This window comes from Morchella sextelata (genome assembly GCF_020137385.1).
Source record: "Morchella sextelata strain SCLS chromosome Unknown scls_26, whole genome shotgun sequence".
NCBI classification, from domain to species: Eukaryota; Fungi; Ascomycota; class Pezizomycetes; order Pezizales; family Morchellaceae; genus Morchella; species Morchella sextelata.
In genome coordinates, this window is record NW_025408641.1 from 953,143 (window position 1) to 968,776 (window position 15,634).

At 47.0% G+C, this 15,634-nt stretch overlaps 4 protein-coding genes across 4 annotated transcripts; 3 read left to right on the top strand and 1 right to left on the bottom strand.

The window, feature by feature from the left end:
* Positions 1-915: 915 nt before the first annotated feature.
* On the bottom strand, positions 916-3,028 carry H6S33_008520 (uncharacterized protein; the record flags this gene model as incomplete). Its single annotated transcript, XM_044839877.1, has 11 exons — positions 916-919; positions 1,091-1,105; positions 1,154-1,212; positions 1,268-1,325; positions 1,401-1,406; positions 1,483-1,511; positions 2,123-2,210; positions 2,281-2,373; positions 2,435-2,548; positions 2,600-2,718; positions 2,774-3,028. 11 exons carry the CDS (start codon positions 3,026-3,028, stop codon positions 916-918), a joined length of 840 nt encoding a protein of 279 aa, XP_044688065.1.
* Positions 3,029-8,515: 5,487 nt separating this feature from the next.
* H6S33_008521 (uncharacterized protein) lies at positions 8,516-9,742 on the top strand (the record flags this gene model as incomplete). The annotated part of the gene is made up of 1 exon (XM_044839878.1): positions 8,516-9,742. The coding sequence occupies one exon, from the start codon at positions 8,516-8,518 to the stop codon at positions 9,740-9,742; it is 1,227 nt and encodes a 408-aa protein (XP_044688066.1).
* A 663-nt stretch (positions 9,743-10,405) lies between these two features.
* Positions 10,406-10,854, top strand: H6S33_008522 (uncharacterized protein; the record flags this gene model as incomplete). The annotated part of the gene is made up of 4 exons (XM_044839879.1): positions 10,406-10,415; positions 10,544-10,600; positions 10,659-10,754; positions 10,811-10,854. The coding sequence occupies 4 exons, from the start codon at positions 10,406-10,408 to the stop codon at positions 10,852-10,854; spliced, it is 207 nt and encodes a 68-aa protein (XP_044688067.1).
* A 2,227-nt stretch (positions 10,855-13,081) lies between these two features.
* Positions 13,082-13,928, top strand: H6S33_008523 (uncharacterized protein; the record flags this gene model as incomplete). The annotated part of the gene is made up of 2 exons (XM_044839880.1): positions 13,082-13,474; positions 13,605-13,928. 2 exons carry the CDS (start codon positions 13,082-13,084, stop codon positions 13,926-13,928), a joined length of 717 nt encoding a protein of 238 aa, XP_044688068.1.
* Positions 13,929-15,634: the final 1,706 nt, after the last annotated feature.

Genomic DNA, 15,634 nt, shown 5'->3' on the forward strand with positions numbered 1-15,634 from the left:
GCAATGTCATTGTGCCTACATATCTCTCAGAGAAAGTAGAGGGAGGGAGATGTGAGTGAGTGAAGTGGATGTAGATACATGTAGGTACTTCCGGTACTCTAGGTATCCTGCTGCTGTGCTGTCACCAAGTTGTAACTGCCTGTGACCGGACCAATTGAAATCGAGGAAGGATCTCGTGAAGTTGAAGCATAAGAGAAAAAAAGAAAAGCAAAAGAAATAAAACGAAAGGGGTGGTGATGTTAGAGCACCTAGAGGCTAGAGCTGGCTGGTGGTCGGAGAAACACTCACTTTTTTTCCCCTGCTCCTCCAAGCTCCAGCTACTCCTTTCCCCCCAGTGCATCAGATCAGATGAAAAATCAAATCAGATGCGGGCGAAAACATATCAATTACGCACGGCCTGCTCCAACTAACTGAAAGGGAAGGATTAAAATGGGCTGATTATGCAGAGCGAACCCTGAGCGACTCTGCCCGTGAACGATTCCATCATAATACATGAGCGTGCTATTCACGTTTTCCCTTCTGAAACCCCACAATCACAATATCGTGTAACGTTCGCACATGACTAGCTTGCAGGCAGCATGCCATCCATCCATCATGACCCTTAACTCTCCCTTTCTTAACTACACATTCTACTAGCTACAGACCCTCACTCACTCACTCATAATCTTCACTTTCTGATTCTTCTTCCTCTTATCTAATTTCCCGAGAATGTACGTCATTCCACATCTGACCACGATCCACGCAACCAAGATATCGGAAACTGAGGACAACGCAGAGGAACAGAACATGCACTCTGCCGGCGGCGAAAGAGTTAATTAGTTACTTTGGCTCTAGAGTCTGTAGCTAGGTATTCGGGTTTGGTGGAATGTTCGTTGGCGACGTGACGATAAACGAAAGGGAACTAGTAGAATAGAGCTAGCTATGAATTTGTACTCTAGGCGCCGCGGCCGCATGATGATGTAGGCACAGGTGAATTTATATTAGCCGTGGAGTAATACCGTAAGATTAAGGGTCCAACCTCTTCGTCATTGGAAAGGGAGAAGCATCCGGTAGCCACTGGCTGGGAGGCATGCTGTTTTTCTCTACCTACCTGTCCATCTGACTTCTGGTTGTGAACCCAACGAACTCGACACAGCACAGCTCACCAGCTCACTCAGTCTTCTGCTCCGCTGAGTTAGAGTTGAAGATCATTATAATATGATCAACATATATCTGCAGTCAGAGTTACCCTCCCTCCAAGGCACCACCATCCAGAAACAAACCCTACCAGCGTTGTCTCGTAACCACCACCTCCACCACCACCTCTATCTCCCAAGCAACCCCAACTGAAACAGATCGACCATCGCCAAACCAACTTCAGCAAATCTTATCTGAGGATCGGAATCGGATTCCCATCTGACCCGCATCTGAGGCCGACCGCGCGCCATCTCAATTACTACATCGAAAGATACATAAAAAAGCATATCGATATGGATTCCATACCTACCGCCGCACCCCTCTCCTACCCTAACCTGGAGAGTTCTACATAGCGATACCGGGGAGGAGAGTGCGGGGGGCTGCGCCTTGTGTATATATAGGTAGAAACAACCGATCCGATGGTAACGCCGATGGAGCCAGGCCAGCAGCCAGCTTGGTTACGGACTTCCAATAGGTAACGAGCATTGATGTCTCTCGCTGTCTAGTCTAGCTAGGACCGGGGTTTTATATGGGTACAGATATACGGGGTAAGTATCAGATGAGAGTGATCTACCTGTACCTGGGAAAGAGTAAGGTAGGGTAGAGTAGTGGGTAGAGGAAGTGTGTAGGCACATGTAGCCAGGTCAGGTTGTCAAGTCCTAGAAACTAAAGCACAAAAAGTCACTCGGGCACATACCCCACATACCTACCCCACACTACCACCACCTTGGCAAGGTAACTAGAGTGAGTGCATGGTACTTAAGTCAGTCGGTCATTGGACCGGCCGGACTCGACCATCTCGCGCAAATCACACTCGAACTCATCTCGCGCCTGTCAACTTAATATTCACTTTCGCTCACAAAATAAAATAATCTTTTCACCTCATACCGGGCTTAGCCCCCCGCAAGCGGGGCCCCCGTAATAAAATAACAATTTGGGTGCAAACGCAAAGAACTCTTTCGGGACTCCTCCGTTCAGCCCTTTTTTTTTCGAGTGCTTCTGAACTGCCCAAGCAATAAGATAATGTTATTCGCCTAATGTATGCAATGAACCTCTATAAGAAAAGCGACAACACCAGAAAAGACGGTATTCGGGATAGCAAACGCCGACAACCAAAGCCACCTATCCGCCCCGAAGAGATAACTCAACTGAAAACCCATAGAAAAGAAAAAAAAATCTTCCTCCGAACGGCCTGTCCTATCGAAAATGTTAATCTTGGGTGCACTCCGAATACTTCAACTCAGCTGAAAAGGCATACCTCAAATAGAGACACCGAGATACGACGCAATTTGTTGACGACGATCCATAACTGTAACATTCGGAAGTAGGGCTGGAAGCCCAAGTGCAACTGCAAGCTGCTGGCATTCGAGCACTAAGGCTGTTAGTCTTGGATTACGCTCGCATAGATGTGGGATAAGATTACCTGTGAATGTTAGTAAGTTGTCCCGGGTGATCGCCTGAGCTTGCACTCCAACTGGGTAGCGGAGATGTGCTTTGTTTCCACAAGATGTGTTGTATAGACGTAATGGAAGCAATGTTTGACTGTATTTCTGATAAGTCCACCAATACCAATAGTAATATGTGTGTGAGATGGTACAAACTCTCTGGATATTTGATTAAGACTGAGGCGGAACTCCCGTCTCATTTCTTCCAAACCCCGTTCCACTCCGTCCAAAGTCCTTTGTAACTGAGTGAACTGCTCATCGTGTCGACGGAACTGTCCTCGGACTTCTTCCTGGAAATTTTGGGCTTGGTCTAGCTTTTGAACCGTCGGATGGTTGGAGATTAGAGGAATCCGAGCTCCAAGATTGGTAAACGCTCTTGCAATGATGGCAGGATCTGCTTGAGCCATTTAGAATGGATCTTTGTGTGTTCTCGTATGTGTGTTCTCGTTGTTCCTTCGACGCTGTTCCGTGCGTTGCCAAGGGATCCTTGTGTAGGCACTAACCCCGTTGTGGTTGTGTCGTTGCTCTAGGGGACCACCAGGGACTTCCAACGTGGTCCGGTGGGCAGAGCCTCATGGTCAGTGGCACCGGTACCTCCGACTCACGTAAATTTCTTAGTCGGAAGGGGGGCTACTTTGTCACTTTTCGCTGATGGACAGCTGGGCAGACAGAAGGGGGGGAATCATAACCCCCTACTGTCCATAATCCAAATGGCGGCACATTTCTGTACCGCGCTTACGCCCAAAATCCACTCGACCTGGGCAGGGATGGACTAAGGTAGAGTAACATTTGAATCGTCCAAGTACCTATTGAATTTGTAGACCTGACCTACCACCATATCTTCCTCCCTTCATGGTAAGTTATGTATAACCTTCCCAATCCAGTGCCGGTTCTATTTATTAGAGCCAACCCGACGATAGCCAGTGAGCGGGCTATGTAAAATACGTACTCGCAACAGGCCTGAAGTACCCGAAAATATAGCTGCAAGGTTTTGGTGTATTTTTGACTTCTACTCCAATGGTAATTGCAGATTAGGGCTTGCATTTTCGGGTACTTGTTACCTGCGGCGAGTACTGGACCAGCTAGAGTAGAGAAAGTGAGCTTGTGGTCTTTAGTAAAAACTTGCATCGCCAGTGTCTCCCCGGTTGGATTCCTCTTCCTTCGTTTTTTCCTGCCTAGGTGACGATCTACGGGACCCTGTAGGCCGTTGCTTTTTTGAGGTCTCCCGCAGGCCGGGTGTCTTGTTCATTGGCTGCGAAGCATGTCGCGATGGATCATCAGCTACTTTCTGGGGTGGTGCGAAAAAAAAAATATGAAAAAAACTGGCGGGCAAGAGTTGTGTTGGCTAGATTGACATGGGTTTTTGGAAGACGGGATCGACGGGTTTGTTTTTCCTGCGAGGGGGTACATAGATGGGATTGGTTGTTGGGCGAGTGATGGGTTGTGAAGCAGACTATATGTAGTTTTTTTTTGCTTTCTCTGGCAACTTTAGGTTTTGGTTACCCCTGGCATCTCGGGGGATGATTGTAATGACTCTTACTACGTGGAATTGTATAAATTAAAGTCGAGATATGAAAGGTTTATATAAACCACATCTCTCAAGCTAGTCTCGGGCTCGGTCATACGTAGGATTACCAAAAACTATAGTTAATTCGATATTGTGAATAGGAGCCGATGAGACATTTCTTTCCATATCCACTGAGCCAACCAGCCAATGATCAAGCCTATCAGCCCCGTTCGTTCATATGGCACGCCTTATATATCTGCACATTCTTACCAAGCTCTATGATAACCCGGATATGATGCATCAGCCGTAGAGGTCCCCAGATATATAAACGCATCAGATATGTAAACAAATTGCGTTTGGCCAATTACTTAAATTTTTTTGCGGAAAACATTTCTCTTTCCATAATTAAACGCACAGATCCAATCCCGTCCGGCCTGGTTCTAAAGCGTTGGCTTGATGGATTCAGTCAAACGGACCGAATGTCTAGAGTAAACTTAGTTGATCGAACTGATAGTACGTACCATGGTTGAAAATCTGGCCGTTGGACATCAGTAAGTGGAAGAAGACGTTGAACATGCTGTCAATATGTGGGGGGGAGGGGGGAGGGGGCGCAATTCAAACGTACAAGAGCCCGTAAAGATTTTAAAGATTTTCGATTGAATTCGAGATCAACTAGCCGCGCAAGCAGGCAAGCAAACGGAGCAGGGCTGGCTAGATACATAAGCAAGAAGAACTAGACTGTGGGGAAGCATGGGGTCTCTTAATTGACGGGACGTGAGTGGCTGGCCGGACCGTTTCTCCTGTATGTACCGATAACCTGGTAACTCGAGAGGACTGCCGGCCGGTCGTATCGGAACGGGTATCGTGGCAAGTCTGGACTCTGCATTTTAAGTCGCTTATTTGTGCTGAGGTGAATCCTGTTCTGAATCTCAAGCTCTTCAAAATTGGCCCAGGACTGACTGATTGACTGACTGACTGGGCCGCTCAGCCTGACTTGAACTACGGGAAGGTGAGACCTCTACTCTATATGCCTCATGCGGGTAGTGCGGTGTCTAGGTACCAACCGCATCAGAGACAACTTACCCCGTGGGGAAAAAAAGAGATTCATGCTTATTGACGATCCTTTATTTTTCCTTCCCACCCCACGCTAAGCCACTTTTCGAGTGAGATATCGTGAACAGGCCCAGCTAGTTAGCTAGCGGAACGTAACAAAGGCACGTCTGGATTCCAATTAGACGCCAAGGTGAAAAAAAAATCAACTGTTCACGGCGGGTTCTATTGTAAATACCGCAATCCATGCAAGTTGCGTTCCTGATTTTTTGGTGTTGCTTTTTCTGGTTACATGTTAATCCCCACGGGATGGAGTTCCAGTTTTCTTTTCGAGACCCTCGCCACTTGTGGGTACGGACAGTGGTGGTGGTGACATATGACCAAATGGTATGAGGTTATCATGGAGAGACCTGATTTGGTGCTGGATACATGCAATCCCTTGCATGAAAGCGCTGGGTCCGATACTAATTGATTACCTAGATCGATGGATGTGTTCTTTTGGACATGACAGCATGTTGTACAACCGCCTACTAAGAGCACGTTGGTACATACTTGACCCATGAATAAAACGCCAAAGGTGTGAGGTGAGGGTGAGCACGAGTTACAGGCCGTAGATTCTGAAAGTGTAGGTGTCTATCATCTGCAGGAAGAAGAAAGCAAAAAGTATACACACCACTACTGCAGGATATCCCTTGTACTGATCGAATGTTAACCAATTTGCTGGCTTGTCCAAGTTTGGAGACGAGATTTTTCCTCAAACACTTCCTCCAAAGACTTTTACAGGCTGCGAGAGATGAAGCATCGCGCGTCTGGGATTAATTAACATCGGAGCTTTATCTGGGGACGGACGCCAGCCGGTGAAATAGCCCAGGGATCTTCGATTTCCACTAATCGGTTCATGACTTGGATCGTAACACTGTGATTGATGTATATCAAATATGTAGGTAGTTCTTCTGACATTTGATGTCTACAATCAACGCTTCATGGTGATCATTTCTTTGCAGTGATATTCCTCTCGAGTCTGGCAAGGATATTGTGCGAATAGAATCTCGCCGCTAGATTGCAATACATATTGTATAGACACACATACACACACACTGCTCGAGGAGTACATGCTTGAATACGCTTCTCTTAATAGCTTGATCGCCTGGATACCGCGGCACGCGAGCCTTGTCTCTCTATCTCTCTGTCTGTGCTCAAACACTTCCAGCCAAACGCATAATCGGCGCTGGATCAGCCCGGGCCTTATTCCAACGTCAATCCCTTCGAGGATCTTTCGCATATGTATGTACCGTCGCGGGCCTCGCCAAAAGTTCTGCGACCGTGAGGATTTCCTCCGCAGATTGTGTATGTAGAGTATCACAATCCTGTGTAGCTGTAGTTACACTAGCCTTGTGATTCACGGCATGAATCGAACACTTCAGCTCTAGAGCTTGATCCGGGGTTCGGGTCCGATTTTCTTCACTATCCGTCAAAACATACGAGTGGCACCCTGTATACCTTCCATTTTTAGAAACTTGAGGGCGGTGGCCGGTACAGAAGATACATACGGGTTCTGAGATATTTGGGGTCGGTGTCAAAACAGGAAATTGATGTTCCAAAACACCACGTTTATGGCGGCAATCGCGGACCAAGATAGTGTCTGAGCCTCGTTCTGGCCCCAATTAATATTCTTTCTTTGTCAGGGACGAACCATATGACCCATGCAAGGAAAATCATGGCATTTTTTTATGCAAGACGGTCAATCTAGCTTCTGCTGCAGTGGATATCTGCATCAGGATCTTTCCATCCGGTAATTCAGCCTCACAAAACCTGACCCTGAAGATGCTTTGGTATTAGGCTGTGTTATATCTACAGCATGTCGTCCATATACGCTAAAATCTCATATCTTGTAATCCCATCATTCTTACACCTTCGCACATGTACATGTCTGACGCAGACGATAGATATCTCATGCCACGTACTCGACTCTAACTGATTATATATGTATATATTCAGAAGTCTAAAACTCTTTGTTCTGCATCATCATATCAGTATGTACACGAATATATTAATGGCAATGACTGACCCTCATGAGTAAGATTGGTAGCTCACAAATTTATTGTCTCGTCAGCACAAGTTGGTGGCTTTTTTGGCTTATAGAAGAAACCAGAAATCTTGACGAATCACTTTTTCCCTTCCTTGCTAGTTGAGAGGCCGGCTAAGCGGCCTCTAACCATACCAGGTTTCCATTGGTAGCGAGGAATATTGGTGCTCGGGGCACAAGCGAGATCACTGTGTATCACTCACTCACTCAGGCAACATGCTCATTGCTTGAGGCTAAGTGCCTCCGCCACCAGAAAATGAATGTGGCCCTTTCCCGACAATTTGGAACCCTGGGGTAGAGTATGTATGTAAAGTAGCGAGCTAGGTGGGAGGCAATTTTTGAAGCATATACCGTCTCATGGCCCGAGCGTTGTGGACTCCCAGGTAGAATCTTAAGACACGGATTTTTCTTTTTTGGGGGACCATTACTTAATGTATCATGTCCCCCCAATGTACCACGATGGTATATCTTGGTCTTTCCCCAGACTTGATGCTTCAGGTAGATCATGGGCATCTGAGGAGATGACCTTCAAGGTGATGAGGTATGCGATTGCTGGGAATCTTATAGGATTGATTGCCGGATGTGACACGGGGTGATTCGGATAACGAGTGATAGTATATGATTCGAAACAACAAGGAAGGGGTCAGTCAAACATCATATAAGCAATTTTTTGAAAGTCACTACGTACTAGTTTGGTTTCTTAAACCAGCGGGTGATAACGTGAGACCGTTCGTTTAATTAGAGAATCTTTTAAATACACGCACTGTTACTTCAGTACGTACACGCTCTCTTTCCACTGTAATACTCCTCTCCGTAGTAGATGTTGATTGGTTGGTATTTGGCGGGGGGTCGAGAAGGTACTTGGTACGAAGTCAACTCCTAAGGTTTATGTTTGCGAACGTAGCTAGTTGTTTGTTCGCATCCGAGTGCATGTGGGTGACGCGGTCCGTGATCTACGTATGCTACCAAATGTTAGAGAATGAGTTAATCATCCAGATTAGGTTAGCTGATCCTTCTTAGTCAGATATTTTATGTTCACGACATCTAGAATCTTCATCCTCAGATGAGATCAGTACAACCAGTCAATTGATACAACTAACTCCCAATTTTCCAATCCGTACTTGTTTCTACTTACAAAAGGGCGAATCCCGCTATTAAGAACTCTACTAGTGGTGTCATATTTCTTGACATCACATTCCCGCTGAAGCTTTTCGTTGCGCAGCTCCAATCCCATTCGACGCATACGAAGAAATGAATTCCATAGTCCTCAAAGCCATATCTAGGTCTAGAGGAAGCTTAATTCTCCCTCTGAGATCGACCCTCGCTCTCCGCAAAACACAATACCAGACAATCGTTTCGCCCAAACCAGTGCGACAGCTAATTATACTCGGCCAGACGCTCCACATAAGGAACTTCACCACCACCCCACCACTAGCCAAGAAGAAAGGCAGCTCCAAAGGCTCTAAACCTGCCAAACCACCCTCTAGGAAGGATAACAAGGGCCCCCAAAACGCCGCCGCCGCACCCCGAAAGTGGGGCCGAGAAAAGGGCGTAAAAGACTTCACTGCAGACTGGAATAAAGGCGAAACTCCCAGCGCTTCCAAGTGGTGCCGGCGCATGGATATGATCACGGCCAGGACCATATCGCAGGAATACGAGCAGATTGAGAAAGCGGTCTACGAGTGGGCGGAGCTGCTGGAGGAGGGAATACAGGCCGGGATCCCGGCTGCGCATATTAATGCCACGGTGAGGCAGAACAGGCAAAGATCGCCGGGGCTGAGGGAGTGGGTGACGGACCCGGGCGATGATGTGAGGTTATGGCCGAGTGACCTTCCGTTGGAAGAGAGTGATGAAGTCGATATTGAGAAAAAGTGGAAAGAGTGGGACGAGATACCTACGAGTCGTAAATTGGAGATGGAGGAGGAGGAAGATGAGGTTTTATTTGACGAGAATGATTATGAGAAATTTAGACGGGAGACGATTGGGCCTAAGTACGACACGATGACTGAGGAGGAGAGGGATAAGGCGATGGAAGAGCTAAATCTAGCGTGGGAGGAGCTCGATATTGGCCGACAGCTGTTTGGTCCCAAGTGGGATACGATGAGCAAAGAAGAGAGAATTTCAGCATTGCAAGAGTTGGAAGACTCTGGGGTGGGTATGTTTGGACCCGAGTGGGATACAATGAGTGAGGTGGAGAAAGATAAGATGATGTCCGAGTATATGGGTCTGGAGGAAGGGGCAGAAAACGATGATGATTACGTGTTGGGCGATGACGATGAACTGGAAGAGTTCGATCCCGAAGATGAGGAATTCGATCTTGAAGATGATGAAGATCTCGAGGCAGAGCTCGGGGGTGAGCGTGATGATTGGAAACCTGAAGAGTTTGAGAACTCTGAAAGGGAGGAGTTGGAGCATCAGGGAGAAAAGCCGGAGCTTGGTGGGGTTGAGGAGAAGCCCGAGAAAAAAAAAGGCTTATAATCTAGAACGATGGGAGCAGTAGATATGTAGAGCCGAATTGTAAGAATGGGGCCTAGGCCGAATTCACTCCGGCGGATACAAAAATTTAAAAGAGTATAGTTGATCTAAATGCCGATAGCATATCTAGGAATATGAATCATGATCAATGGTACAGGCATTCTGCAATGCGTTTGTGATTAGTTCTGAATTAACGCCTTTGGTATCTAACATTGCGGAGAAAGACTGCCACTCACACCTCATTGTTTTTTTTTAAAAAATAAACGTATCCCTGGTCGTTTTGGACAACTCTTTCTAATTCAATGGCCAAGGATGATATTAGGCCACGTACTGCCATATCACTAACACTTTTCAATATATAACCGCATGCGTTGACGTAGAAGTCTAGCTGTGAGGACACGGTTTGAGCCCCACGTCAAAAGACAAGTGTGCTGTATTATAGACACAACGCACTAAGAAATCACTCAAATAGAGAGCTACTGAGGACCTCTCCTTGAATACAATTATCAACCATACTCGTCCTTGCAGGATCCTCTTACGCAAGCTGCAATTCGAAGAGAAAATTACTACAACAACTAAATCTTACGCTATCCCCCTCCATCTCAGTACCCGAGATTATTGCTAAGTATTCAACCCGTTTCCAGCATATCCAGGTCTTCCACAAATATGCTGACTCGTTAATCCATCATGTAAATATCATTCTCATCCCCAAGCCATGCAATATACCGACGAGCCACAACCGATAACAACATCCACCAGCCCACTTATCAGACGTCTCAAATCAGCTACTATAACTTATTCTAGCATCTTATGTGAGTCTCGAGACATCAGAAACAATTCTTGAAAAATACCGAGTGATTGGTATGTCGAGTGATATTTCATGATTATTGTCTTTCAACCCATGTTGACCTGTCTGTAGCTACCTGGGGTTGGCCGAAGAGGCCGGATATATATTTCTGGTATATTTATGAAGGCTTGATATGGTATATTGACTCGATAACCATCTCGGTGATCAGTATAGTTACATATCAACTTCTGCTCAACTTCTATCTAACCACCAAGCACGATCAGCACAACGTTCATACTGGTACAGAGGCCCAAACCATACCACCTAGCTAGCCGGTTAGTAATCTAGTACAAGCCAATCTCAGAGCCACCTAGGATATCTCAGGACTCTCTAATCGACCTCGCAGCAGCAGGTTTACTTAATCACACATGCGGCTGAAAAAAGGTGATGCGGGGATCGTTGACACTAGGCATCCAACTTCTAGAACCCTACTGACATAATCACAGAAAGAGTTAGAGTCGGTCTAGACTAAACCGCGCGCGGGCCCTTTTAGGGGCGTCGTCAGTATTACATAACCCTAACTAGCTAGCCAGCTAGCTACATGTACCGGGCGTTGAGGGTAAATACGAAGAATCTGATAAGAGAATCTTGCTGTGAAATAGGTGTGTTTATCTTATCAGATTCTCGGTATTTATGGTTAACCCCCGGTACTTCTAGCGCCTGCTTGTAGTGCTGGTAGTGCATTTGCGGAATCACGGGACACAGCTAATATTGTAGGCTCGCGATACATGTAGTTCCTAACCCTACCTCATCTCATGGTCACTGCTGAGTTGCGGGGGAGCTGTCTGTCTGGTACATGTATTCATATATCCTTCAATCCGTTCCTTCAATTATATTCCTACCGATCGATGCCTTCGAGCCGTCCCACGGCTAGTAAGTCCTTAAGTACGATCCGTCACGTAACGACGGCCGGAGGTGCGTGCCCTCGTGATCAATGGTACGCGCGTGTTCACAGGAGCTCTGCTTCTAGTGTAATTGCTATACTGACAGCATGCGCTTTATAAGCTACCGCAAAAACTGGCCTCACAGGCTGGTCGCACAAGACATTAGAATTCCTCTCTTTGGTTATTTGTCTCGAATACGACCCTAACCTCCATACTGGCCTACAAAGGCAGCTTCGACGCCCTGTGTGACCGGCCACTGAGGCCAGTTTTTGCGGTAGCTAGCCTCATGATCATGATCGAGCATACATGTATATATCGGTCGTTAGAATCGACACCTACAGTAATCATCACACAAGGCCAGGACAACAGCTTCCACTGAGTTCGGCTTGAGATTGACACATTTGACTAGTCGATTCATTAGAGTTTTAGATCTAAGGGCCCGTTTGGAGGAAGTAAAGTTTAGAAACTGCGTTAAGCAACAATCCCGTTAGCAACCGGCAAACAGAGAAATCCTTAAATGGAGTTTGGTTTGCCAAACATGGATACCGTTTGGTGGGTTTAGCGCATGTATTTTGGTGAGGATGTGCGTTGCAACATGGAAAAGCAAGTCAGACCCACTTTTTCAAAACTCCATTAAAATCATCAAAACTGCACTTAAAAGTGGCATCAACTTTTCTCATAACGGGATTTTCAGTTTTAACGGAGCTTTTGGACTTTTTAACTCCGTTTAGGCCGTTGCCAAACGCGCCCTAAAACTTAACAGCTAGCTACAGCGACACAATATTATGTAATATATACCACCATCCCTCTTCCATGAGCTAAACAATAAACCCCCAATGACCCCCATCACACCCGAGTGACACCCTATGACGAAGCCACCGTAACCCCCGTACGTTCGGCCGATCCAATATATATATACACCCTAACATATAACCCCCGGTAGAAATCACGGCTCCTTAGCGACATCATATATACTCGCTAACCCACCGACCGACCGCTAGTCAGCCCCCACGATGCGCAATAACGTGTGCTCCTCGAGCTCCGGCCGCTCCGTTGTCGGCGCGCGCGTGTACATACGTGTGTGGTGGAGATCGTGAGTTGTGACCTGGAGGCCGGCCGGAATAGCTACAGTGATGGGGGCTGCTCAAGGGGTGCGTGCGTGGGGGTTGTGGTTGTGGCTTCATTTGGGATTGCGTATCGTGGCTTTTGTAGGTGCTGCATGGGATTCTTTGGGATGTGATTGGCTTTGCGATACAATGGTAATTGTATGCAGATCGTATCGTGGCTTTAGAACTCCATGAGGTACGTTCGTGATGGGCGGGTTTCAACGTCTGTATTCATGGTCACGAACCAAGAATCCACATTCCGAATCCCCAAAGCCCTCAGCTACATGACCTGGAATGTAAAAGTAAAAACAACCAAACAAAAACAATAAACAAATAAACAGCAACCAGGACATTATATGTAGTCCGTAAATTCTGTAATGATATGAGTTTCGCTATTATATTATACTACTAGTTACTACTGGTAATTACATAGTGTTAATAATACTATATTCCTCTCGATATTATAACTATCATAACTGCACAAATATCAATTGCATTCCCTCCAATGTTCAAAACCCTCAAGAACCGCCTCCCTCGCTCCCTCTCCCGCAAAGCAGCAACAGCACCCCCAGAAGCGCAGAACTCGGGCCCCGTCACCACCGCCGCCGTCGTCGAGAAAACACCGGCACCTTACCTCCCCGCTCCGCGGCGCAAAACAAGCACTCTCTTTGAGCTCGAGGCCCTGCTATCCTCCATCATCGACTCGCACCACCACTGCGGGCAAGATGCACGAGCAGTAGTAGAACGGGGCGAAAAAGCACGGGAAGGCAGCGGCGGAGGGGGAGGGGTGCTCCCTAGCTATGAGGAGCTGTACAAAGAGCTCGAGAGGGAGAAAGATGATGCCGAGCCTCAGGTCTCGGAGATATCGGGATTCATGACTGTACAGAGTGTTCCTCATGTTCGTATGCCCCCCCTAGTCCTCCCTCCCCCCCCTCCTCCACCCACCCACACACCATAAGCTGCATGTCTATGCAGCAGCATACCCCCCAAACCTGTCGTGGCTGATATATCTCTAAACCTCTCTCTAGCTGCCATCCAGCCAGCAGCAGCAGCAGCCCGCGCCACCGATATTGAGGCGGAAGCCCAAGGGCCTAGTGGGCCACAAGCGGTCGACGCGCGAGAAGGCGCTAGAGGCCCTCATGAGGCTTTTAGACCAATGCGAGGATGATGAGGAAGAAGAAGAGGAGCGGGTCAAGCGTGCGCGGAAGTTTCCGAGCGTTGAGAATATGGGGGCCGTACGCAGGAGGGCGCTGGAGGGGCTGCGGAGGAGGGGGTGGGACGTAACTGTTATCAGTAGTAGTGGTAGTAGGAGGAGGGATGGTGGGCAGGGTGTATTGCATGCTGTTTCATGATTTATTTGAGCTCGAGACGTGTGTTGTGTGTGTGGGTGAAGTTGAGGGGGGGGGGGGGTTGTACTACCCACGGCGATATACATATATAATTGTGTGAGCAGCCTTTATGTTTGTTTTAATAGTAGTGATGGTTTGTGTTATTTCCAAGAGTCGAGTCATATATAATAATGATTATCTTCTCCCTAAACGTATTGATGTTCGAAATTCGAGTGCTGCCATGGAGAAAGACAAGGACTGCCTGTTTGATGATAAATCGCAATTAAACCCTTCCAGAGTAAATTTGCAAAGAGGTTTTCTGTTCCCCCCGGGCCGCGATTCCAATAGATACAGACAGACCGAGAAGATATCTAAACTCAAAATATCTTGCATTATTCATTCCCTGAGCTTCTCCGATTCTGCAAGCAATCCCTCGATTCCAACCCATTAGTATACCAGCATATAGTTACCGAGCGTAAATAGAGTGTATGTAGAGCATAGCTATTTCTGATTATTATTCACCCAGCAAAGATCCCAATCCAACCATAACCCTAGCCAGCTAGCTGGCTGGATAGATTCGAATTTTCCCCACAAAAAAACGCAAAAAACCTCAGTCGATTTTTTTCTTCGAGTGGAGTAAATTGAGGGTTAGCGAGATACATGGACTGTATGTACCATTCGGGTACAGGCGGGGTCGAGCCCGAGAGACAAATAAAAACTAGTTAAGGTGTTGCGTGGTAAATTGTGGAGATGATCATGATTTCAAAGGATTTGATACCACTAGAATTCCTTTCCAAAACACCGCATCTCCAGGGTCGGCGTAAAGACCGTACCTATTTTCTAGGTCTATGGTACTCCACAGTTGGACTGATGTGGAGATGTGCGTATACAAACGGGGACTGAAATATCGTATGCACGCGTTTTGACGTTGACGCGTATATAAAAAAGATTCCAGTACCACCTGGCCAGCTACTTGACTAGCTAGCTAGCTAGACTACGGCACGTAGAATCGGTGTTTCTTCCATTCCACATGGTTGACAGCAGCATGTATCTTCCCTGTGGGTAGTCCACGAGAGTGAAAATGGCGGTGGAGTTGATCATAGCTGCCACACATGCTGCCAATACGTAACACAACATCCACCGCCGATTCCCTTTCTTTTCCCCTTCCTTGTGTAGCCGCACGCACGGATCATCAAGATCCCGAAATGGGGGAGAAAAATTTCTCTGTGTAAAGAGTAGCCATCAAATCGTAGGCCTCTCTGGCGCCTAAATGGAGGTTTGTACCTAGGTAGGGAGGTTACATACATACGGGATAGGTGCATGATCGTGGCTTTTCGGAATCCGGAAGGATGAATGCAGATGGATAAATTCACCCTTGGTAAATGTTTCGGAAGCCATTGCATGGCAAGAGGTTGTTCCGGGCATTGGCAAGAAAAATAAGGCGAGCCAAGATAGTTGTGGCTGCTGCTTGACGACGTTGCACCAAGAAAACCAAGAAGTTCGATCGTGACCTCAAACTGTACATTCCTTCTTGGTGATATTGGGTTCTGGGAAATTCCAGCTGAAGAATTAAGAATCAAGATGGACAGAGTGTAATATAATTCCCTGAAACATAGGAGACCTCGAGCTCGAGAAATAGTTGCAATTGCTAGCATCCATGTAGTTGGAGCTAGGCATGGAACCCGAGTTCGTGCGCTAACAGAGCTCCCTGTAGCCTCCCGGATGCCTGG